The following is a 24230-nucleotide window of genomic DNA, read 5'->3' on the forward strand; positions in this document are numbered from 1 at the left end:
GAGCTTGTTCTCACTTAATGGAGATACACTCGAGTCAGAGATGCTAGGGGGAGGGAGCTCTGACCACATGGGGCGGCAGCGCTGAGTGGAAGTATGTCCAGTCTGGAGGGGGTACGGGTTGGGGGAAGACCCCAGGATCCTGGGTGGATAGGGAGATGGATAGCTGGGTGGACACATGGTAAGCTGGAAGTGTAAAATGTTAATAGTAGTTAGAATCCAGGGCTCTACTATAGCATTTTAAAATCTTTTCTACGTTTAAAAATGTTGTGGTTGGGCGCCTGGGTGGCTCAGTGGGTTAAGCCGCTGCCTTCGGCTCAGGTCATGATCTCAGGGTCCTGGGATCGAGTCCCGCATCGGGCTCTCTGCTCAGCAGGGAGCCTGCTTCCTCCTCTCTCTCTGCCTGCCTCTCTGCCTACTTGTGTTCTGTCAAATAAATAAAAAACTTTAAAAAAAAAATCTTAAAAAAAAAAAAATGTTGTGATTAAGCATTGGGGTGGGGAAACATTCTGGGGCCTTGAAGGATGAGTAGGAATTTGTTCGGTGAAAAAGAAGAGGAACATGGCAGGCAGAGGGCTGACTTGTTGGGGGCCCCAGAGCAGTAAGGGGCCTGAGGCCGTCTGCTGTTCTAGAAAGTCTGAAGGGTATTTGGAGAAGGCCAGTGGCTCTGGGAGGTGATGCCCCCAGCTTCTGCTAGGGTGGCTCAGGACCTCTTTCCGTCTTGGGATTGGCCTACAGTTTGGATAGGAAGTCACTGACCTTTCCTTTCCCTCCCCAGCCCAGGGAGCCAGGGCTTGCTGTTTGGCCACAAATACCAGACAGAGCCACACTTCCTGTTCTGGACCTGTCTGGAGCGGGAGGGGGCGGGGGGCCGTGGCTACCTTTGCCAGAGGGAGTGGGCCTATGGCTGGGGCTCCAGAACCTTTTGCTCATCAGAGATTTTGTTTGCGGACACCTTGAGTGTTCGTCTCCTTTGTACGGGGCATATACACATCCAGGAAGGGATCCAGGCGCTGTGCCTCTTCCCTCTGGCCGCCACCTGGCCGCCTGTGTCCCCAGGCTCTGGCTTTCCTGCTCTGTCCCCACGCGCTTTGGCTGGTCTCCAGCGTGTCTTCCAAAGCACTAGGCAGGATCTGCTGCCCAAGAATGGCCAAATGTCTTTTTCCTTTTGCTTAATGAAGGCTGGTCCTTTATGGTCCTTTAAAGTGAATCCGAATCCGTGCTCCCTTACACGCCCTGAGAAGGTGCTCCAGGTGCTCTAACGATGTATCATAATATGATTAGATTATTTTTATTGTGCACCTCAGTGCTAGCCATGGGATCCTTCCCGTGATCTAACGTGATTGCTTTTTTCAGAAGTTCATCTGTGTGGGCTTTTGTTCCATTTTTCGATTTTCATTCTAGCTCTCATTCATGAGTGCACTTTGTTTCTGTAATTAGGATTTCCGCTGAGCCTTTGGCTTTCCTGTGTAGTCACTGTCCCTGCGGTGACTGGATTTGACCTGTGGGTGTCTACCAGCACCGTGGCTGGGATTGTGGCAATCCATCACCGAGTTCTGGCCAGGCTTCAGGTCTCAGGCCTTTTCTCCTTTTCTTCTCAGGGCCGGCCGGGGAATATGAGCCATTCACAATGGTGGAGAGTGGACAGTTCTTGGCATCTTACTGGATATGATATCCTGTGCGATTAATTTTTTTTATATTTGCCTTGTGTTATTCTAATTCATGCATGTATGTTTATAAATGCTGACTTCTGGGGAAATGGGGCCTGGGATGAGTCCTAGAGAGGGAAAATTTGATTCTGGGTGAATGAGAATTGCCCATTCTCCTGAGTGGAGAGGGGGCCAGCAACAAGACTAAGCGGGTATAGATCCTGAGCCAGGGCAATGATGGGGAGCAATTAGTTTTGTGTGGACCAAGGGTTCAGAGCATCAAAGAGTGGAGGTGTCCCCAGCCTTCCCCCTCCAGCCTCAGTCTGCTTCTGGCCTCCCCTCCTCTGTGTCACCTGCTGGTGGGAAAGCTACTCCCCATGGAGGCTGATTTAGCCAAGGGTGCAGCCAGTCCCTGAAACCCCAGGTCAGAGGGAGGGAGAGAGGAGTTGTGAATACCCAGTGATTTGCTGACAGCCCCTTAGTTCTAGGATCACTCTGCCTTCTCCCAAACCTAGAATGGGAGTCGTAGGAGAACCAAGAGTGGGACTGTTTCCACAGAAAAAGCTAGAAGGTCTGGATGTTGGACTTGCTGGCCTCGTAAACCAGAGCAGCATTCTGGTTGTATGGAGGGCCAGCAACCGGGTAGAACGAAGACAAGGGCGGTGTTTCCATAACCAGACAGGGCCCAGCAATCCAGAAGCTCTCCAATGAAGCTTTTTTTCTTCTGGTGAACACCAGACTCTTTTGGACCCAGCTGTCTAAATCTAGAAACCTTCTGTCTTGACACCCCTTCTGTAGTGGGGTGGCTGTGGGCTGACCCATGTGGGTTGGGCTTCTTTCCTCAGCTGTCCCTGCTCTTGGGGAAGGAGCCCCCACAGGCTGAGCAGCCAGGGGAACGCTGATGGCAGAAGCAGTTTCCAGACCTGGTGTCTGGCTGGTCATGATCTGCTTATTCTGTGATGGGGAGGTCTGTCATCATCAGTACTTTGGTCTTACCTGCAGGATCAGGCTAAGGACACTCACCGTCCAATGGTGAAGGGTATGTATGTGCATATAAGTGTGTAAGGGAACACTGTTTAGAGACCTTGGACTAAGTATGGATAGAAGGAAGGAAGCCTGCCTCCATCAATTACTTCTCTCCAAAGTACTTAGGGTGTAGCTACTATGTGTCGGTCAAGGATGCTGGAGAAATTGGGCCAAGAGAGGCCAGCCCTACCTTCAAGGAGCTTCGATGTAGAGGGGGAGGCTGATAGGGGGTCCAGCCGTAATGCCCCTGCGTGCCAAGCTCAGTGTTACACGGCACTGGTAAGCCCCGGAATTCCCTGCTTCGCATCTGGCCACATCTGGCCAATCAGCAGATGATTACTGGGCCTTTTCTCCATGTGTGGCTCAGCGTAGGGTTTGAGGTCATCTCCGGGGTAGGAAATGATGGCATCTGCTTCTCCCTCGTGGTGTTTCTGGTCTAGTGGAAGGGGAAACCTAGTTCTGGCCAAGCTGGCCAGACGAGGAGACAGAATATGAAGCTGAACCTAGATCGTGTACATGTGCGGTGTCTAGAGCAGTTAAGTCCATCAGAAATATTTCCAAAGGAGGTGGTTTGGAGGCTGAGCTGTGAGAAGGAAGGACCGACCTCTGGTGCATCTCTCATCCCCTTCATGAACTGGGTCATCGGCTGCCTCTGGTGTTCAGGTGGTGGGGACAGCCTTCCTCTTTGTTTCACCCCCAGTGGGACTTGGAGCTTTTCTGTGGTCAGTTGGGCAGGTGGTTGAGGGAGTTCCACAGGCAGGTTTCAGCGAGAGCACGAGTCAGGCCGCCATCTGGAGCAGGGAGAGCCTGTGGAAGCCAGGTCAGAAAGTGGGAAGGGTCTGTTTTCAGGGGAACAGTTCTTCCAAGGGTAGAGCGGGCTCCAGTGGTGACCAGGGGTCCATCGGAGTCTCTTCGGGAAGACGTGTCAGCTTGCTAGCTTCTCAGACCTCAGCAAGATGTCACACATGCCACCAGAATATACCTAATACAGTCATGACATACACTCTTGCTGTTGCTGGGAGCGTAGATGACCTGGTCTCGTCTTTCTGGAGGCTCTTTTGTGATTACCAGTCTGTATTCTAAATGACCGTGTACCATTTCACACAGAAGTTCCACTTCTAGAGCTTGTCCTATGGAAGCACTGGTACAAATGTAGGAGCCTGTGTGTGTATGAATGTTCCTGGCCGCATTGTTTGCATTGGCCAAAAGGAGGCCTTAAGGCACATACCCAGCAACGGAAGCACGGGGAAATGCTTCATGGTACAGAGTGGTGAGGCCATATGAGGCAATGGGGAAAGGTTAACGAGAGTATTCTGTTGAAGAGAAAAAGCAAACTGCAAAGGATCATATTTTTAGACATTATAAAGAACGCTCTGTACAAACTTGTGCCAATGTGCACGTGAGAGTATAGAGCTAAGGACCCTTGTCCTTCTGTTGAAAAAGAGCTTGCTTCCTCTGGGGCAACAGGAGGCAGTGAGAGAGGGGCCTTCCACTTGGCATGCCCCCCACATCTGGCTTTCTTGGGCAAGCGTGCACTTTTTGTGATTTTAAAGAATTGGCTCCCGCTTGGCCAGAGGAGGTGGAATGGGACACGTAGTGTCACAAGCAGGCTAGTCAGAGGCGCATGTGTTCCCTAGGAGCTGAACAGGACCTGCCGAGCCATGCAACAGCGCATCGTGGAACTCATCTCCCGCGTGTCCAATGAGGAGGTCACTGAGGAACTGCTTCATGTCAACGATGACCTCAACAACGTCTTCCTCCGCTATGAGAGGTGGGGCCGGGGTCCCTTCTCGTCCTGCCCAGAGACTGTTGCCAACAGAGGAATTTCTCTCCTGAACAATGGGGAGAGGGAGAGGAGGGTTGGAAAATGCTCTTCGGAGATGCTAATTTGTTCTTGACTCACAGGGAAAATGTTTCTGGTTTTCCTGGGAACGAGCAGCAGGAAGGTGACGGGCAGAATTAGGCTCTGCCCTTTGCAAGCCTCAGGCTGCCCTGCCTCCCTGACTCCCCCCAGGCCCTCTAGGGGAGGGCTGGGGCCCTGGGGCCAGGAGCTTGCACCTGCCCCTTTGAAGGTCCTTTTGAGTTTGAAAAGGATTAAAGTGGGGGGGGGGGATCTCCGCTAAGGAAAAAAGACTTCCTCTTTGCCATCTTCAAAGAAAGAAGAAAAAGAGATTTTCCCCTCCCTTTGGTAGCATTTCTAGAGTGTTCCAAAGAAGGCAGGGTGCTTAGGGAAACACACACACACACACACACACACAGTTCATTTGAGTTTTTTTTGCAGCCAAATCATTTTCAGATTTGAGGTAACCAGCTTGAAAATTCTTTTCCAAATCCTCCCCTGGGGAAGGAGTTGTCAGTAGGAGAAAATGGCAGGTGCAGCTCCCAGAGCATCACTTGGCGCCTGTGGCTCAGGCTTCCCCCAGCAAAGGCACCAGAAGACACCTTGCCCAGGGCCACCTTCTCCCAAGTCGGAGGCCCTCAACCCTCAGAGACTTGGGGCCCTGGTCCCTGCACTCACAGCGCAATGACCTGGCATCAGTTAGGGTCAGTGGGATAGATACCTGGGTCTGGTGGCTTAGACGTTTTGCTATGGGCGTCATGACTCCGGCCGGGCCTTGTCCCCGCTTCAGCTGGGGAGCAGGCATGGGTGGTCCTGGGTCTATGGGACAAATTTCGAAGAAAACTCTTTAGTAAGAATGTGGGGCCACCCAGGGGCCTCGTGTGTCCTTTAGAGATCAGAAACAGATCTGGGGTGCCTCGACTCCCAGCTTGAGACCCCTTGGTTTTGCCTTGTGTCTCCAGTTTCTCTACCTTAAGTGAGCCTGGCCTTTCACCTGTTAAAGCCATTTCTGCCCCTCCTAGGATAGGAAGACGGGCTCATGTGAGCATTTTCTCCCGAGTCTGCCAAGGCCGGCCTGACCACAAATTCAGAGGCAAGCCCTGAGGTGCCATTCTGGCTAGAGTGCTGTTGATAAGACTGCTAGTCCCTCCAAGATGGTGTGAGAAAGGTACTCCAGGATTAGAAACCTTTCAGGTCTATTAGCATTCTGCTTCTTCTGATAGGCCATGATTCATAAAAACACCCAAGTCTCTCTTGAAACCACAGTGGTCACATACTGCCTAACCAGATTATCCCTTGTGCAGATCCCTACTCACCAGATGCTGAGCCCAACAGGTCTCAGTAAAGGCTGGTTTCTCCAGTCTCTAGCTGCAGGAGGTCTCTTAGCCACCTCTTTGCCCATGGCATTTTGGAACTTTTAAATGCAAGGGCAGTCCATGTGCATGCCTCCCAGTTGCCCTTGGATTCTCCACCTGGTGGGTACAAGAGAGGAAAGGCTCTCCATGGTTGCTCCTAGCCAGGTGCCATCCACTGCTGGTGGGGAGTCTTTGGGCCAGGCCAAGGGCCTGTGCCTATCTCCCTCCTCTAAGCGTCTGCCCTGTGTGGGCCCCAGCCCCTTTCCTCCAGCAAGCTGAGCTGGGGGCATTTTAGTGACGTAGGCTAATCACACCAAGCACAGCTCTGTGGAAAGGGAGGGCATGGCATATCTGAACTACTCCCAGGTAAATGGTTGGGCCAGCCTCCCCTTTTAGGAAAGAGGAGCACTCTGGGCCCAGAGAGTGAGGGGACAGCTGGGGATGCTTATAATGACCGCCTTATGATGGCATTTGCCAACCAACACCTTCCTCCCTTACCTCCATGTGCTTGTGGGTGATCCTGGAGGCTGATCCTCTGGAGGGAAGGCATGGCGAAGTTGGGGCGGGGGAGTCCGCTCTCCCTGGTCCCCCAAATGGCCCAGATTGGTTTCCTTTCCTGGAGCCTTGGTCCCTAGGAGCTCTTCACAGGACCAGCGAGCATCACTGTGCTACATCGTCCCTCCTCACTCTGCTTTCCCTTCCCCTGTTAGGTTCGAGCGATACAGGTCAGGCCGATCGGTGCAAAATGCCAGTAATGGAGTAAGTATTCCTTCAGAATTTTCTCCTCTCCAGATGCTGGGAGACCTGCCTCCCTTTGGTCTCACCTTTGGCATTTCTAAGTGGGGGCTAAATATGTGGGTCATGAGGGGCACCTGGCTGGCCCAGTCTCTAGAGCATGGGTTTCTCAGGGCCATGAGTTCAAGCCCCATGTCGGGGGTAGAGTTTTCTTTTAAAAAAAAAAAAATGTTAGGATAATGAAAGAGCAAGCTCTGGCTGATGGGATACTGCAAAAGAACTAGTAGACACGTTTCTGGCGGGAGTGTAGCAAGCAAACCCCAAGTTACATCTCCCTGGACAGCAGCTGTCCTGGTGACTGCTTCACTTGCCTCCTTTGGGGACAGCAGGGAGGAACCAATGGGCAGGGGCCAGCATGGAGCCCTGAAGTCCTGGTGAGGAAAACTGCCTTGTTCCTGGACTAGTGCAGCGTTGCTGTTTCTCCTCGGGCGCCCTGCAGCGGGCCTGCCGGCTCGTACCTAGGACCCCAGCTCGGGGCTCAGGGGCTCACCACTGTCTTTCTTATGTGCTGGCAGGTACTGAACGAGGTGACGGAAGACAACTTAATAGACCTGGGCCCGGGGTCTCCAGCCGTGGTGAGCCCAATGGTGGGGAACACGGCACCCCCATCTTCTCTCTCCTCTCAGCTTGCAGGATTAGGTAAGTGTCTCACAGGGCTATCAAGGGCCTTCTTTTCAGTCCACTTCCCGGTTGTGAGTCAGGGCTGAGGGCCCCTTTGTCTCTCTTGGTTGGAAGGCCCAAAGAGAGCCTTTAGAGGGATCCATGGAAAAGTGTATCCCTGACACCCTGTGGCACTTTTAGTTGATGACTTCTGTCCCTTAACTTCAAAGTTTAAGCCTGTGTTGGAAAGAAGGGGGCAGTGGGGGGAGTTCCAAGCAACTGGAAGCTATTTGCCTTTAAGAAACGGTAGCTGCTGTGTTTTATCTGGAATGTTCTCTGTGGTCGAAGTGATTGTTTTCTCAAATTAACTAGGACAAGGATGGCAAATAGGTTTCAGCTCATTGGCTGCTTGGGACAAGGTCTAAGAAGGATGCTGCTTGGGAGATGAGTCTGTGGTTGATTGGTGATGCCTGCCACGGGCTTGGAAATGGGAGGTTATGGTGCAGGTGTATTTGCTCTTCTTGAACTAACCAGCAGCCCAGGGTGCTGTCTGAAGCCTAAAACAAAAGAAACTCACCACTTTCCCACTTTTCCATTTGCAAGTGTGGATTATTCTAGATGCTACAAATACACTAGATGATACACCAATTTGTAATAGATAAAATTACGGTATTGAAGTGATAACACACAGCCCTCACAAAATTCTTTCCGCTTTTCTGTTTGCCTTTTTTTTTTTCTTAATATTTATTTTTAGGGGCGCCTGGGAGGCTCAGTGGATTAAGCCTCTGCCTTCAGCTCAGGTCATGATCTCAGGGTCCTGGGATTGAGCCCCAATTCGGGCACTCTGCTCCGTGGGGAGCCTGCTTCCCCCTCTCTCTCTGCGTGCTGCTCTGCCTATTTGTGACCTCTCTCTCTGTCAAATAAATAAATAAAATCTTCAAGAACATATTTTTCTTTATACCTTCATTCCATTTCAGTTGAATCAGGCTTTGATTTAGCGACCTGTCCATTGCTGTAATTCTGGCTTCTCAGCATCTCATGAATCCAGGAATCCAGTATGGCCACTGTTTCTCTTTTGGAACAGATTTCTCTGCCTTCAATCCACCCAGCATATGGCCACCAGATTTAATATCTGAAAGTCAAATTTAATTCTGCCTTCCATCTTAAATAAAGGTCTAGTATTGGGGCGCCTGGGTGGCACAGTCGGGTAAGCGTCCGACTCTTGATTTTGGCTCAGGTCATGGTCTCAGGGTCATAAACTCAGGGTCATGAGATCAAGGTCCATGTCAGGCTCCACGCTGGGCATGGAGCCTGCTTAAGATTCTCTCTCTCCAATCTCCCTCTGACCTTCCCCCCCACCTCTTGCACATGTTTGCTCTCTGTCTCTCAATAAATAAATCTTAAAAAAACAAACAAACAAACAAAAACGGTCTAGGGGCGCCTTGGTGGCTCCATTGGCTGAGCATCTGCCTTCAGCTTAGGTCATGATCTCGGGGTCCTGGGATCGAGTCTCACATTGGACTCCTTGCTCAGTGGGGATCCTGCTTCTCCCTTTGCTCCTCCCCTCTGCTCATGTTTTCTCTCTCTCTCAAATAAATTTTAAAAACCTTTTAAGAAAAAGGGTCTGGTGTCCTCCTCATTGGCTCCTTTACCTGGCTTTTGAGGCTTTTCACAGCCCAGCCACTGCCCACCTGCCTTTCTAGCCTTTTCATTCACCATTGTCTCCAGAAGCGTGGTTCACTCCACACACCCTGGACTTCCCGGCTCTGTGCCTTGGTACCTGTCTCTCCCCCTTCTCCTCGCAACAGAGTCCCCCTTGTCCTTTAAGCCCCACTGTGAGTCAGTTTTGAGGCTCTTCTAATTATCTCAAGCTAGGTCCTGCGGGTATCTGTCTGTCCCCCACCAGTGGGTGCGCCCGAAGGCTGAGGACCGCGTTAGTCTCAGTTGGGTCCGCTCACGATCTGGCTCTGAACGTGGTGGGTGCCTGCGAAATCTTTGTCAAGGAAATACATGAGCCAGGGGCTTAGATGTGTGACTGAGTCAGTGAGGAGCGTACTGATGAGAGCGCCACGGGACGTCTGCAGGGACACCGGCTCCAGGCTCCTCCTCACTGTCAGCAATCTCCCTCATTCATAATGACTCTTCCCTACCTTGAGCAGCTCTGGGGCTCGTGGTTTCTGTCCCCCAATCTGGGCCCCAACATGGCTCCTCCTGCATGTGGTGGGCTAGGGGTGCCGAGAAGAGGCCTGTGTCCCCGCTGCCCAACCTCCCTGTGTAAAACCCTAACCTACCCACCCTTCCGGACCTTGGGACCCTTAGTCCACAGGCCACATTTTATTCTCATCATCCCCTCCTTTGTTTTGTCGCTACAGACTTGGGGACAGAGAGCGTCAGCGGCACCCTCAGTTCACTCCAGCAGTGTAATCCCCGTGATGGCTTTGACATGTTTGCCCAGACGAGAGGGAACTCCTTGGCTGAACAACGTAAGACGTACGTGGCGACCGTTTCGGTGGCTCTCGGAAGCCATCGGGGGAGGATGGATCCAGGCCTGGTCACAGGCCAACACAAAGACGCCTTTTAGTTACTAAGTCCAGGGCTGCCAAGAACGCTGAAATATGTCTGTGAGGACTTGGCAGTAGACACAGATTTTGAATGAACACCCCCACCCCCCACCCCACAGCTCCCGCCTTGGGGTTGATTGCGGTTGGATTTCTCCCGTCAGTCACCAGAGAGTGCTCTGCGTTCTCCCGCTCCCTGTGCTGCTGAGGAGGAGCTGGGAGCTGGGGGGCTGCCAGGCACAGCATGGAGTAGCTTTTACCAGCGTAGTTTGCCTGCACGAGGGTGTGGGCAGAGGGTTCCCTGATGGCAGCGCCTGCCAGGAGAAGCCATATGAAATCCGGGACGTTGGTCCCAAAATAGACCACTCCCTGCATCTCAGGGAGGCACAGGAATATGGCTTTGAGCTTCTCGTTCAATCTTGAGGCAGGCCAAGAACGCTTTCCTGCCTCTCCCTGGGGCCCGGCACCTTGAGGCACTTGGCTTTCTGCGTTTCCATGCTCACGCATCAACAGGTTAACCAGAAACCCAACCCAAGGCCCCGTTCACGCTTCACCAGCTGTCACCACCTGCCTTGTCAAAGGCCACTGCGGCAGCTGCTTTTAAAATAAGAATTAATGTTGCCTGCAGTTTCGGGGCACCTTTGACGTCTTCTGTCATTGGGCTTTGGAGATGCCCTAGTATTGTTCCTTGAGAGGAATGTTGACAGTGGCCCAGACCCCAGAGGAAAGGAGGGGCTGAGGCAGTGCTGGAACCCTGGCCTCCTGGCTTTAGCTGCAGTCAGACAGTGCACGAGCCCTTCAACGCCAGGGCTGTGGGGAATGGTTTTCCAGGCACACGTGAGGGAGGTGCCAGGGCTGGAAAGTGATTCTGGGTTACCATCCTGTTCCCTGGGACCACTGCAGGGAACTCACTGTGCTGCTTGTCTCCAGGGTTACCTACGAGGATCCCCAAGCTGTCGGAGGACTGGCTTCTGCACTGGACAGTCGGAAACAGAGCTCTGAAGTGGTAGGTTTTCCAGTCTGTTTTTCTACCTGGAGTCCTCTGGAGGGGAAGTCGGGCCCAGTAGGAAAGCAGATGCTGGGCTGCGTGGGGGGCAGGGCCCACTGGGGGAGACTGGCGGCGTGAGAGCACTCGACTGCCTCACTGAGGAGGTACAGTCAGCCTGCCTGTGGACAAGAGTGGACAGGCCCCGAGAGATAGCAGTGTGCTCGGGCCTCCCTCCTAGGAGGCCTGGCCCCAGAGCCACCTTCTCTTCCGACCTTGGTGGCCCCTAGCTCTCAGGGCACAGGTCTCCGTAGCCAGATGGGGTCTGTCAGCTGGTGCACTGCCCTGGGGCTGGGCAGCGCTCTGATGAAACACGGGTCCGTACAAGGAAGGGAGAAGCTCATCTGAGCCACATCCGGGCTGCTCGTCCGTCGTCAGCCTCGCGACACAGTACAGCAGTACTAGCAGGCAGTGGAGGGCCAGCATTTGGCTGGAGATCTGGGCTGGGGGTGGGTGGGAGCAGCCGTGGGATGGAGGCCAGGAGGGTCTTCTGGAAGGGGCAGAGCTAAAGGCAGAGGTGCTTTGAAGTGGAGGGTGGTGCTTGTTAGAGCCCCAGATGGCAGCTGTGGATTCTGAGGTTTCAGGTCATTGCAAGAGAAAGGATCTGTGTCTTAATGCTTCTCATGGGATTGTCCCCTTTTTCACCCAAGGAATGTGTGTGGCAGTGTGTGAATGAGTGTCTGTTTGGAGGGAAGGAGAGGGGAGGGCGGATAAGGGTCCTGGAACAGCGGAACCTCCTTTCAGGGTCCCCCAGCTGGGTTAGAGAGGAGCAGTGCTCATCTGCCCACTGGAAAGAGAGGTTGGCTTCCAGAACAAGAGTTCCTGGCCTCCTGCTGTCCGTGTCCAAATGGGCCCAAGCCGGCACCGGTTTCCATGAGAAGGCTCACCTTGGGGAAGGGACTTGGCGCCTCTGTCCTGGCTCAGGCAACTTGGTAGCCGGCCTGTGTGGCCCTCTGCACTGGCCACTAGGGGGCACAGAAGAGCCAGCCCAACTGCCTTGGGTCTGGCTTTCCACACCCCCCCACCCCTACCCCAGGACTGGGATTTCTAAAATCTATGCAGTGGTCATGTCTCTGTTTCTCCCATTACTTGGAATGTCTCCTCCCAAACTCAGAGGGCATCAGGAGGCCGGGCTGAGGGCCCACCAGCACCTCCCCTCCTTCCTGGCCCACCCCAACCTGGCTGGCAGCCCCATCCCACCCCCTGGGCCCACCTGGTCTGCTCCCCGCTGTGTTGCCCAGGCTGGCCCCCATCCACGCCCAGGGTGTGTCATGCTGCACCTCTGTCCTTATCAGTGTCCAGGCCTGAATCCGTATGTACAAGAGGTGGCCAGCTTCCTGCCCTTCACCCTTCGGGGTGTGTGGCTTGGCCCATCTCCCTGTTTTTAGAGATTTTGATGACTCCAGCATGATGGTAGGCAGATCGCTTTCATGTGTACGGCTGCATGGGGGGAAGCAGGGTTTGTGCGCCCTGTGTGTCTGTGTCTGGGTATGTCTCTGTGTGCACACACACTGACCCATGTGCGCCCTCCAGCCAAGATTGCAGCTTCTCCTGTCCTGTGTCCTAAACTGTGCTGACCTGGAAATGAAAACCGGGCCACAGGAGAGAAGGAGAACACAGGCAAGGGGAGAGAATTGTAGCACCACACCACCGAGCAGCCAGACCCAAATCGTGACTTTTTACATGCTTGTACCTGTTCAGAAAGGCCAATACACCCAAATTCAGTGTTCGAGTTAAGAGTTTAGAAAAAGAACGCACAGGTAACTGAGGAGGAGGAAAAAAGCAGAAATAAGTTAGAAAAAAAGTAGAAATGACTTCGTGAAAGCTGGTTCTTTGAAAAAGTGACCCTTTGCCAACCGCAGAGCCCTAATGAGCAGAAGTAGCATGATCAGCCTTCCGTGACCTCACGGAGATCTTTCAGGTGTGCGGGGATAGTTGGCATGAGTACTTGGTACCCTGTTGGGATTCTCGGTTACTAAACTTCTCTTCTCTTTTTCAGGCAGGTAAGGGGGAACATGCTGACGGTGGGGGTGGGGGGCAGCGGGTCCCATCTCCTTGCACACTGATGACAGATCAACTCTGAACAGTGGCTTTTCTGTCTCCATGATATATACTGTTGCTTTCTTTATCCTGGGTCTTGCTGTGACTTTTCTTTCTGGGACTTTTCTGTCCTCGGCCCAGAAGAGGGGTAAAGGTGGGCACTCTGACCTGGAGCCCATAGACAGCTGGCTCATAACCCAAGGAATGGTGAGAAGTCACCAGCTGCGCCGAGCCCCCTGTCCTCCCCAGCGCTTATCTGTGTCACGTGCTGAGCCCTTGTGAGTCAAGACAGTACAAGGCCATTCTCTCCTTTCTGACTGGGTGCCAAATTTTCCCCTCCTGCGTTTGTGCGATCTCCCGAAGCCACAGACTTCCGGCCCTGGAAATACCTTCTCTGGTTTTCTGCTGAGATCCGTGCCCCTGAGCCTTAAGGGTCTGGGACATTTGTGGGAGTGAGGGGAGGGCTCTTTCCCTCCTTTTACTGTCTCTGGAGCTCTCGGCAGTATTCAGTTTTCCAGGATAGAGCACAAGTTTCTGTGGTTTTTGCTTCGATGTGGGGGGCATTTCTGAGAGAACAGACTTGAAAGTATCTGATGGGTTGAAGAAGCCCCCTCCAGACTATCAATTTGGCAGTCCTAGGCTGATGGGTTTTTATAATGGAGTTATTTGCGTCCACTACATCCCCTAGAAGAATTTGAGACATCTTTAAGATACACACAAACAATGGGAGCAGAGTAAAAAGAAGACAAAACCAGGGGAGGGTTTTCTTTGTTTTGTTTTGTTCTTAAGGATTTTATTTATTTCTTTGACAGAGGGAGAGAGATCACAAGTAGGCAGGCAGAGAGAGAGAGAGGGAAACAGGCTCCCCACTGAGCAGACATCCCAATGTGGAGCTCGATCCCAGGACCCTGAGATCATGACCTGAGCCGAAGGCAGAGGCTTAACCCACTGAGCCACCCAGGCACTCCTGTTTTTTGTGTGGTTTTTTTGTTTGTTTGTTTTTAATTCGATAGCCAACATATAGTACAGCATTATTTTTAAGCTGGGGGAGTTTTAATATCATAAACACATTTCTCATGAAGTAGAGTTTTTCCGCCACAGAGTCCTGGGTGGGTCTCTCCTGCCTCATGTGGTCCAGTGGCCCTGAGTCTGATACAGAACAAGAGGATGACCTCGTTCCAGGCCGCTAGCCTTGGAGCGATGATTTCATTCCAGTTAAGCCCTGGTCCTCACCGAGCACCTCTGACCGAGAGCCCAAAGGTCTCTGCAGGCTGGAGCAGGATGGGTTGCACAGAAGCAGGCTGAAGAGGAATTGTGACGCGTCAGCCCGTAGGGTGGAGCAGGGCAGACACTAGGCACACACACTAGGGGGAGGACGCATAACTGACAGCCCGTGGCCAGCGTGTCTGAGATGGGAGGCATAGTGGGGGTCACCTGCCTGAGCAAGGTGTGGCCAGCATGCAAGGCTGTGGGGGCATCTGCCTGCCACTCCGGCTTGGAACTAAGGACCTTTGCATGGACACACTCAGGCCCCAGCAGCAGGCACTCCATACTGCCGTGTTGCTACACTAGACCACGCAGCAGTTGTGAGACAAGTAGGCTGCCTGGGCCCTTCATTGACTTCTTCAGGGACAGGCTGGGGCTTGGGTCCCATGTGCAGGTGACCTTAGAGTAGGACTCCTGGAGACCATGTCCACATCAATTCCAAATTGGGAGGATCCAGCCATGTGTCCTTGTGCCTATTAATCCTGCAAAAAAGGATACTGCCCATACAAAGTACCCTGAGTGTGGCTTTGGCCGGTGGTGGCACCTGCCTCTGCCCATACAGAGCCCCCCTCTTCCGTCCTGTCCCCCTACTAGAGCTCCAGTCTCCAACTTCCCAGAAACAAGCCCAACTAACAGCTAACCCGATATCTCACCTGCCTGACTGCAGTGTTGTTCTTGTTTCTTTTAAACAACGTCTATTAATTGCTTTGCCTTATTTCCCATAGTGTAGAAACCCTGAGTCTTTCCAAACCCCCCCAAGTACAAATTCTTTACTTGGAAACTTTTTGTGCTATTGAGTGAGACTGAAGGGCTTCTAGACCGTTCCTCATGTTTTGGTGGCAGTGGGACGCGTCATAGGGAGGCTTTCACAGTTCTCTAGAAAGAACACACCTGAGCTTTTCAGAAATTGCTCCCGTTGGCATGGTAGATCAGACTCGTGGGCTGCCTTGTAGAGTTGGGGCTCGGTCTCCTGGGACGCTGGGTGTCTAGGTGACCAGCACCGCAGTTAACCGTCCCAGATTCATTGGCCATCAAAGAGAACCCTGAGAGGCATGGTGAGCCAGCCTGCCCGGAGACTGCTGATGCACTGTGCCCCCCCCCCAACCCCACGCCCTCTCCACGTGTAGGGCGCAGCCAGAAAGATCCCCTGAGAGGACTGAACATAAGTTCCGACAGGAGCAGCGGTAGTTTAGTGGGAGTGCACTGCTGCCAAAGCCCAGGTTTGGGCCTGGGAGTGGTGGGGTGCTCTGCTCAGCCCTGGAGGACCCCCAGACACAGCAAGGCCAAAGCCACAAAGGTGTCTGGCTGTGGCCAGGCCTGCGGCACTGCCTCTCCCGCACCTGCAGCCCGTCGAAGGACAGTGGACAGCTCCCCCAGCGTTCATGTCAAAATCTGCCACTTCTGGCTCAGCACGCCAGTTTCTCTTTGGACTCTGCAGATGGGCTGGGCACGTCTCCCCATTGCCTCAGCCGAGCCAGCCTCACGGGCGTTGGTCTGTGTGGGATGGGTGGTCCTGTGCCAGCTTCCTTTATTTTTCTGTCTTCGCCATCTTTTTCTTTCTGTTCCCCTCCCCCAACACCTTCCTCTTCAGACCTTTGGACCAGACTTTAGCTCTGGATCATTGTCCAAGAAGATGCTAAAACCATGGCATGGCAGAGGCCACATCTCTTGGGGATCCGCTTGAGTCTCATTGGAGATGAGAACACTGGGTCCTCCCAGGGGCCTGGTGACGTGCCCAAAGCCACGGGGCAGTGACAGAGTGCATTGCCCTCTTCCTTGGCCAAGGCCTCTCCCTTCCCTTCCATCGGTGCGGACAGGAGATCGTCCTCTTCCTCCCTCCCCGTTTCTGCAGTTCCTGTCTAGGAAGCAGCGTGCGTGCTTAATCTGAGTCCAGTATTACCTGCACTACTAGAAGGAACTTTGCCCGGCTGGAAGTCTCAAGGCATTGGTTTATCAGGCCGGGAGGTTTATATAGCTAAGGTGTTCTCTCCAACCACAAGGAACTCAACCCTTGCCCTGTGTTCTATAGGCTTTACTCCTAGGTCACCCCGTGGCTGAACTAGGATTCCCACCCCGAGGCCAAGTACCTTTCTTTTTTTTTTTTTTTTTTTTTAGATTTTATTTATTTATCAGAGGGAGAGAGGGGGAGAGAGCGAGCACAGGCAGACAGAATGGCAGGCAGAGGCAGAGGGAGAAGCAGGCTCCCTGCCGAGCAAGGAGCCGGATGTGGGACTCGATCCCAGGACGCTGGGATCATGACCCGAGCCGAAGGCAGCTGTTTAGCCAACTGAGCCACCCAGGCGTCCCCCAAGTACCTTTCTTACTGGAAGGACTCAATGCCAGCTGTGTACGATATCGCTGGGTTTCAGAATTAGGAAACAGAAACCCTGACCTGGAAGTTAAGGGGTTCGGAGTCCTCGGTGGTGAAAACTAAGTATGACCCAGCCATCATCCTATTTCACAGATAGGGAAACTGAGGCCCAAGAATTGCCCAAGTCCCATCCCCATTCCTGCTCTGCCTTTTTACACAAAGACCTGAGGCTTCTTAGGGTAGCAGAGGCTCCAGGGCTCCCGAGCGAAGAATCAAATCCAGGGAAAAGTGATTGCTTGAAAAATGATCTGACCAGCCCAGCCCGAGGGCCCATCGCTGGGTGTCCTGGCTCCTGGGGCTTCGCCTATAGGATGTGCTTCCAGAAGCCCACTTTTTTATTAGGAGACGTCTAAGAGAAGGAGAAAAAGTGTTCCCATGATCCATCTTTTGGGAAGTTTTGTTTTGTTTTGTTTTGTTTTTTGAGGAGTTTCTCAAATGTCGATGTTTATTTCCTGAGTGAGCTGGGTTTCGGGATTAATCCTCAAGGAAGAAAACTGGTGCCAACCTCGAGGGGCTGACTTTGGAACAGGGACAAAAATATTGTAAACCAAATCAGAAGGTTGAAGGCCCGTGACCCCTTCATGGCTTTTTCTCAAGCTCCCGCCACACATCAGAAAGCTCTGCCCCTCAAACCTCCATTTCTCCTTGATAGGCTAAAGCTGGGTCGGTATAAAACCCGCAGTGCACCCTCCCAGCCACTGACTGTGGTTGGGCGTTTTTTCTGTTTGGAGATACCGCTAACTTTCCAGGCTGTTTCTGAGAACTGGGCGTGGCACACATTGTCCCAGACCAGGCATTCTGACTTAGAGAAGCATCAAGATATGAAAATTGGCATCTCCTGTCCCACGAACAAGTCAAGACAGAAGTCCTGCCAGCGAGCGTGAAACCAGCAGGTCATGCCCCACGTGTCCTGCTGCCGTTTTTTGCTGTTGAGGGAGGCGGGTGCTGCCTTGGGTACCGTTAGCCCATCCATGCCAGGGATCTGTGCCCTCCAGAGGGAGAATCACTTGTTCCTTGTCCCTAGGAGCCCTCTCAGGATGATTTGAACTTGGCATTTTTTTCATTGCAGTGTTATGTTCCCACTTAATGACAACATAGATGGAATCTTCCTGATCTGATTGCCATTGGGCTTGCACCTTTACGAAGTTGCCTTTATGAAGACACTGCTGGGTCTCTAGTTAGGCCCAAGACCTGGGAAGCTACCCCAGGTGCCTGGAGCGAGGGGGCTGCTGCTGCGCCAGCTGTGTGGGTGCGCAGAGCTCCTGCAGGATCACAGACCCCTGCCTGGTGCGCTCTGGTAGGCTTAGGAGTCCTCGCTCTTCCTCACACCGCAAAGCCTGCCAGCAGCAGGTTTCTGCCTCCAGGAGTGGCTTGTCCCCATCAGGGCAGGGCTGGTGATGGGAAATCTTTGTTCTTTTCCTTTGTTAAGGTCATGTTGTGTTTTAGATTTTGGCAAACACGAAGGCAGCATGCTGATTGCTTATTTTAACTGTATTCTTACCCTAGATTGTGACGCTGGGGGAAACCAGCCAGAGACACAGTGCTAGTGAATTTTCTGGAAATAGCGGACTTGGGAGCTACTCTTGTGTACTAGCCAAATGCAGGTTTCAGAATCACTTCTCACCCCTCTCCTGCCCCCCAGGCTTGGGCATGGCTGGGCCAGGCCTGGAGACGGCTCAGGTGCCCGTGAGACATACCTTCGTTGGCTCGGAACCCACCCACCCATTGCTCCCCAGTTCTCCGTTCTCTTCCCGAACTCCTTTCTTTTGGTTCCCGAAGCCCAGCCAGCCCTTGAGAGCCGGGAAGATGGGGTGAGACTTAGGAACCACCGCATACCGGGGCTGCTTCATGATTCTCCCCTGAAGATACACAAAGCCGACTTTGGTCATCAAAGCTCTAGCTTACACCCATTTCTGTTGGCGAGAGATGGGCCTGCTGTCAGCCGGGCCTACCCAGTCCCCGGCGCTCCCCTCCTCCCACTCACCAGTGCACCAGGACACAGTCTGAAATACTTTCAGTGCCTGCCTGACCACCTGCACCCCCACTCTGGGCAGACTGCCCCTTGGCCCAGTGACATTGGAGGGGGCCCCCTGGTGTCTCCTCTTCTCACCCCTGGGAGTGAGGCCAGACAGCCAATAGGCAGGACTCTTCCAAGGGCCCTAACCTTATGAGCTCAAGTTCAAAACCAGCCTACAGGACCAGCGCATTTCCTGAGACAAGAAGGGGCTTTGCAACCCTGGGCTGAGAGTAGTCAAAAAGTTATCCATTTCAAGAACGCGTACCGCTGCCCTCCCGTCCCCCCACCCGACCCCCGGTCAGCCCTGCTTCTTAGAACTGGCCACCTCATTGCTTCTCTCACCTGCCATTTCATATGTGGCTGCCTTGTGTTGCCCGCACCTGCTGTGCCAATGTGTTTTTTTGCTCTGTGTACGTTTTGGTTTCGTTTGGGGGTTGCTTTTGACGATTTCCTTTGTTCGGTGTTCTGTCTCCCCTCACCTGGCTGTGGGGCTGCCTGACCCGCTGCTTGCCGCCTCCATAGATCCCCGTTGCGCAGCCGTCTGTCATGGACGACATTGAAGTGTGGCTCAGGACGGACCTGGTGAGATTTGACTTTTCTCTATCGTGCGCGGGCTGTGGCGAGGCAAGCGCTTCTAACGACAGGCCAGGGGCCACCGGCTGCTTCCCCAAGGGGTGGCGGAGGAGGGTGGCCAGCCGGCTCTGCTCGCATGCCCTCCTGCCCACCCCGGGCTGTGGCTGCCCCAGTGCACCTGCTCCGGGCACGGGCCCCGAACCCCGGCTGCCCCAGGGGCCGCAGCGGGCAGGGCTCTGGCTGGCTCCAGCTGTGTGTGTGCGTGGGTTTTTTTGGTTTGGGTTTTTTTGTTGTTGTTGTTGTTGTTGTTGTTGTTTTGCTTTGGGGTTTTTGCTTTAGGGTTTTTGGATCTTAGCGGGGTTTATTTTTAATTTTTTTTTCCCTTTTCATGTGAAATTCTGCACAGATGAGTTGGGTGTTTTGTTTTTGCTTTTGTTTTTCAATTTACTGTCATTCCCACTTCCCTAGTGTCTTCTGGTATCTTGGATTTAAAAGAACCCTTGCCCTAGAGACTGTTTAGCCGCAGGGCTAGGATAGGAAGGTGAGGACATGACGCATCTGTCAGTGGCAGCAGGTCCCAAGAAAGGAGGGCTGTGGTGGCTGGTCCCTCCCTCTGCTGCTTACAAAGCACTTCCCTGGCCGCAGAGTGGGGGTTGTGGGCTGGGGGGCTGATGAAGAAATGCACTCTGGGAGGGGAAGCAGCTTATCCAAGGGCATGGCTGGGCAGAGTCCCAGTCCTGCAGATACCTCATCTCTTCTTTCTAGCTACCACCTCTTTAGGGTACCCTGTCCCCAGAACAGAACATCTTTAACCACAAGGTTGGCCTGGCTGGCAGGTGGCTGCTGACTTGCCCCCCCTCTTCTGCACCCCAGGGGGCCACCTCCCCACAAAGCCAGGCTTTCTGAAACACTCATTGCCCAGCAAGGCAGACACCCAGGTGCCTTGCCAGGGAAGGAAGAGAATACCCCCGACCTCTTTCCCAAGGGAATGCCTAGAAAAGAAATAGCTCGTCTCCCAGAAAGAAGTGAAGCAGGAAGAAACAAGGCCTTCCCCTCACAAGGGGGGCCCGGGTTTCAGAAACAGGCAGGGACCCACCCAGCAAGGCTGAGTACCAGGTCATGGCAGAGCCAGGAAGGAAGCCAGATCTGCTGGCCGAGCCCAAGGCCTTGTCCACTTCCCCATCCAGCTTGCTTCTCTGTCGCTGTGCAGTGACTTCCCAGGGACCACTGCATCCTCCAAACAAGTCTTACCCACCACATTGCTAAGAAGTCTCGGAGCTTCCATGGCTTCTTGGGGACTGGCAGCAGGTGACGGAATCTGGGCTACAAGAGGCTGTGGGACACGGCTTCTGGCGGGACGGCACTCCAGCGGTCAAAGACTGCCTCCTTGTCAGCCCTGTGCCCGGAGCTTCGTGGCGCTCTCGCAGTTCCCAGCTGTGGGCATGGACAGTGTGTTCCCAGATCCGTGCGGCTGCTGAGTGAATGAGCACCCGAGGGGGCCCCGGGCAAGCTTTGGGCTCAGCCTCCCTGAGGTCCCTGCTCTGGGATGATGTGGTGGGTGCGCAGCAGCCTGCTCTGGGCCTGTCCGGAGCTCAGCCCAGAGAGCCAGACTATGCCCTTTTTTTTTCTTTTCTTTCGTTTTTTTTTGTTTTTTTTTTTAATTTTTCTTCCTGGCTCTTCTGGAGGATCAAAGCCTAGAACTACTCAGTTTGGGGTTTTTGTTCTGTTTTGTTTTGGTTTTGCTTTTTGGAAAAACAAACGTCTGAGTCTCTGCTGGGACAGGCAGTCCTCGACTGTTGTGGAACTCCAGGAAGAGGAAATGGGAGGGTTGGCTGAACCCATGTCGCCAGGGTGGGACCCTAATGCTGCTCTCTTCTGCTCCTCCCGCAGAAGGGCGATGACCTAGAGGAGGGCGTCACGAGTGAAGGTACGACCTGGTCAGCACCTTGATAGCTCCCTACCCTCCGTGGGTTTCTCCTGCCCGGGGCTCTTGGGGTGCACAGGGGCCAGCACCCATGTGGTCTTGGGCCTCTCCTGGTGCCCATCCATGCTTGGCCTGGCCTCCTCTGCCATGGGCTGCTCTGCTCTGCCCCAGCCAGGCCCCGTGCTGATGGGGGGAAGTGTCAGAAGAAGGTCCCAGAGTGAGTGATGAGTGGGGCCGGACGGCCATCCAAGGTCAGCACGGCCCCCAGACCTGCAGTCCTAATCAGTTTGTCCCTCCCCCCGAATTCTTAATCCAGTGGAGATGCAAGATATGTGCCCGGAAGTCCACAGGGCACAGAGGGCACTTCTCAGGCCTGGCGTCCTGTGACCTCACTTCTGGAAGGCCAGTGGACCCCTTCCTCCTGAACCACCTGTCGGCAGCCAGGCTTCCTGTTTGCCTGGGAGGCCACAGAGGAGGGAATCAAGGCTGGGTCTTCAGGCAGCAGAGGGCCCAGAATCAGCCCCTGTGTGGGCTGGCTGCTCCCCTGCTCCCCTGCCCCTCCATGCCCCTCCCTGCCTCCTTCCCTGGCAGGCAGCCCAGAGCCAGGGTGGTGAGGGTGGGGACTTGCACAGGGGTGACTCCTCTTGGCACTGGAAGGGGACTCCACGGGGAGCAAGTGGGATGTGGTCCTTTGATCCTCACTGCAGGCCTAACCCCCTACCAATCCTGGCCCTTGCCCGGGGTTTTGTATTGCAGAATTCGACAAGTTCCTGGAAGAAAGAGCCAAAGCTGCTGAAATGGTCCCCAGCCTCCCCTCGCCCCCAGGGGAGGCCCCGGCCCCAGCCTCAAACCCCTCCGGCCGGAAGAAGCCAGAACGGTCAGAGGATGCCCTCTTCGCCCTGTGAGCCGGTCTGTAGTTCGGCTCCCCAAACGGCAGGTCACCTCCTATCTCCCCGGTCCACATGAGGCACTGGCCGCCCCTCCCATCTCCAGTCCCCACTTGGTCCTGTGCTGCTGTGTCTCCATGGAAATGCCCCATGTTTGCTCCCAGGCCTCCCACTAGTTGGGACCAGCTTTAGCCACCTTCTTCTCTCTGGGGGGGTGGGACAGTGCCACGGTTGCCAGAGGCTCTCACCCCTGCCCACGCCCCTCCTGCCCATAGGCTCCCTCTGCCTGTATGTCCTCCCTGGAAAAGCAGGCCGTGGGACCATTTGCCAAGGAGACACCTAGACTGTCTTTTCTCCAGTCCCCTTCCCACAGAGAAGGGGGTCAGACTCCAGGCCCTTCCCCCACACAGCCCACCCCTGCCTGCCTCAGCAGGTCTCCTTGGACCGGCCTACCCTCCCATGCCCCTGTTCTAGAAAGGGCTTATCTGCACCTGTGGGCTTGGTCTCCCTCCTTGGAATGCTGCTCCCTGACGCGTGTCACGCTGTGGCACTTGGTGTGCTCGGCACTTTAGAAGGCTGTGTGGGTGCCCGTGTGTGAGGCCTCTCGTCCTCTTGACCCTCTCTCCATCACTAAGCTGCTAGCCCAGCCCCCCCCGGCCACGCCAGCTCAGCGGCTGAGCCTGGGATCAAGGGGGCCCTGTAGGCTCCTGGGGTGCAGAGGGAGAACCAGGGGCAGTTGTGAGGATGGCACGCAACCCGCCGATGGTGGTCATGAGGCATGTGGGTTAGCCCCGCAGAGATACACTACCGGAAGCCAAACCACCCCATGCCCACCACCCGCTGCCCTCACGCAGTTGTCCCTGTGTCCTGACAGCCAGCCAGCCCTCCTCCCCCTGCCCCTACCCCAGACCCTCCTGGCCACCGACTTGTACCCTCTCTCCAAGCCGACCCGGAAAGCTAACACGAACCTGAGGCTGACTACACTTGCTTCCGTTACTGGTGTGGCTCCTGGCCATGGGCAAGGTGCCCGAGCCAGCCTGACCCACCCCTGTTCTATGGTTGCCCAGAAGAAGGAAAGCACCGTGGCAGCTGCTTCCGTCCAGCCTGTGAGTCTCTGGGGCCCGGGTCAATGTCCCAGTATGCTCTGCCCAGGTGTCTGCGCCAGACATGTTCGCAAGCTGTGGTGCCGTCAGCCCTTCCCACCTGGCAGCCGGAGCAGGGAGCTCCTCGGCATAGGCTGCCTTGACACAGGCCGACACCAGTGCCTTGGGCTCTGGGAGAAACATCTGGGGCTGGGCCTGGACACCTCCGATGCAGAGCGAGGCGCCGCCCAGCCCAGAACCCCTTGCCCAGGCATGTGCCGCAGCTTCCCCCATAAGAGGAGGCCTGGGGTCTGGCTGGGGGCTCGTCTGGCAGGACCAGCTGGGGAGGTCACACTCCAGTTCCTCAGGGGACATGCAGAAGCTCCTCCTCAGAGATCAGAGCTTAGCCAGCCTAACTCCAGCCCTGCCCTCTCTCTTCCCCCCACCCCTGCGCCTCGGGCCACCTGCCCCTCTCCGCAACATGGCTCACACGTAGAACCCCCCGAGGCCTGCTTGCATGTTCATATGTCTGAAGTCAGCTGGCTTGACAGGAGCTGCAGAGAAGGTGGCCAGGATGGTTCAGCTGGACCCAGCGACCCAGGTGCCCGCCATGTGGCACAGTCTGGAGCACTTGTCTCTGTGAGAACTAGTGGCCTGCCTTCGTAGCAGGGCCTTGGGGGTCAGTTCTGTGACAGCCACCGAGCCTGACATCCTCTGAGGGAAGAACCAGCCTCCCTGCCTTATAGGAAGGGGAGTCCCCACAAGAACGGGTTCATGAGGGGAGGGGGGCTCCTGGCAGTGAGTGAAGCTGAGGCCAGCATCTGTCTGGGGAGACCCGCAGCACAGCTGCTCTGTACCCGTGGTCCAGAGCTGCCCCCCAACTCCAGGCCGGGCTTGGAGAGACCAGGTCAGCCCGGCGGTGGTGGTGGATCCTGTAAGCTGACAGGAAGGTGCCGGCCCATGCAGGGGAGTGTCACCTGCCTTCCTGTCCTGGAGCTGCCCCTCCTGCTCCCACACGCATCAAATCCAGAAGCAGCCTGCCTCTACCTGGAGGCCAAGGTGACGCTTGAAGCCTGCCCAGAAAGCCAAGTCAGGGCCCCAGTGGCCTTAAAGGGGTGCTGCCCAGCCCTTCCTGTCCCCAAGGCAATCGGCCCCCTCAGCCACAGACTGCTGGCTGCCTTCCACCTGGGGAGCACAGGCTACCT

The 24230-nt window shown here is 54.7% G+C and overlaps 1 protein-coding gene across 5 annotated transcripts in view; it reads left to right on the forward strand.

Annotated features, from left to right (window-relative positions):
• TOM1L2 (target of myb1 like 2 membrane trafficking protein) overlaps positions 1–22924 on the forward strand; it is a 118157-nt gene extending 95233 nt beyond the window's left edge. For 2 of the 5 annotated variants that reach the window (XM_059149796.1, XM_059149800.1), the window contains 9 exons: positions 4310–4443; positions 6578–6626; positions 7178–7301; positions 9635–9752; positions 10751–10826; positions 13047–13112; positions 19082–19141; positions 21023–21059; positions 21813–22924. In XM_059149796.1, coding sequence (XP_059005779.1) covers positions 4310–4443; positions 6578–6626; positions 7178–7301; positions 9635–9752; positions 10751–10826; positions 13047–13112; positions 19082–19141; positions 21023–21059; positions 21813–21961 — 813 coding nt within the window. In that variant the 3' untranslated portion in view covers positions 21962–22924. The remainder of the gene's footprint in view (positions 1–4309; positions 4444–6577; positions 6627–7177; positions 7302–9634; positions 9753–10750; positions 10827–13046; positions 13113–19081; positions 19142–21022; positions 21060–21812) is intronic. The other 3 variants (XM_059149797.1, XM_059149798.1, XM_059149799.1) reach the window with 3 other exon arrangements.
• The last annotated feature ends 1306 nt before the right edge of the window (positions 22925–24230 follow it).

This window comes from Mustela lutreola, chromosome 15, assembly GCF_030435805.1.
Source record: "Mustela lutreola isolate mMusLut2 chromosome 15, mMusLut2.pri, whole genome shotgun sequence".
NCBI classification, from domain to species: Eukaryota; Metazoa; Chordata; class Mammalia; order Carnivora; family Mustelidae; genus Mustela; species Mustela lutreola.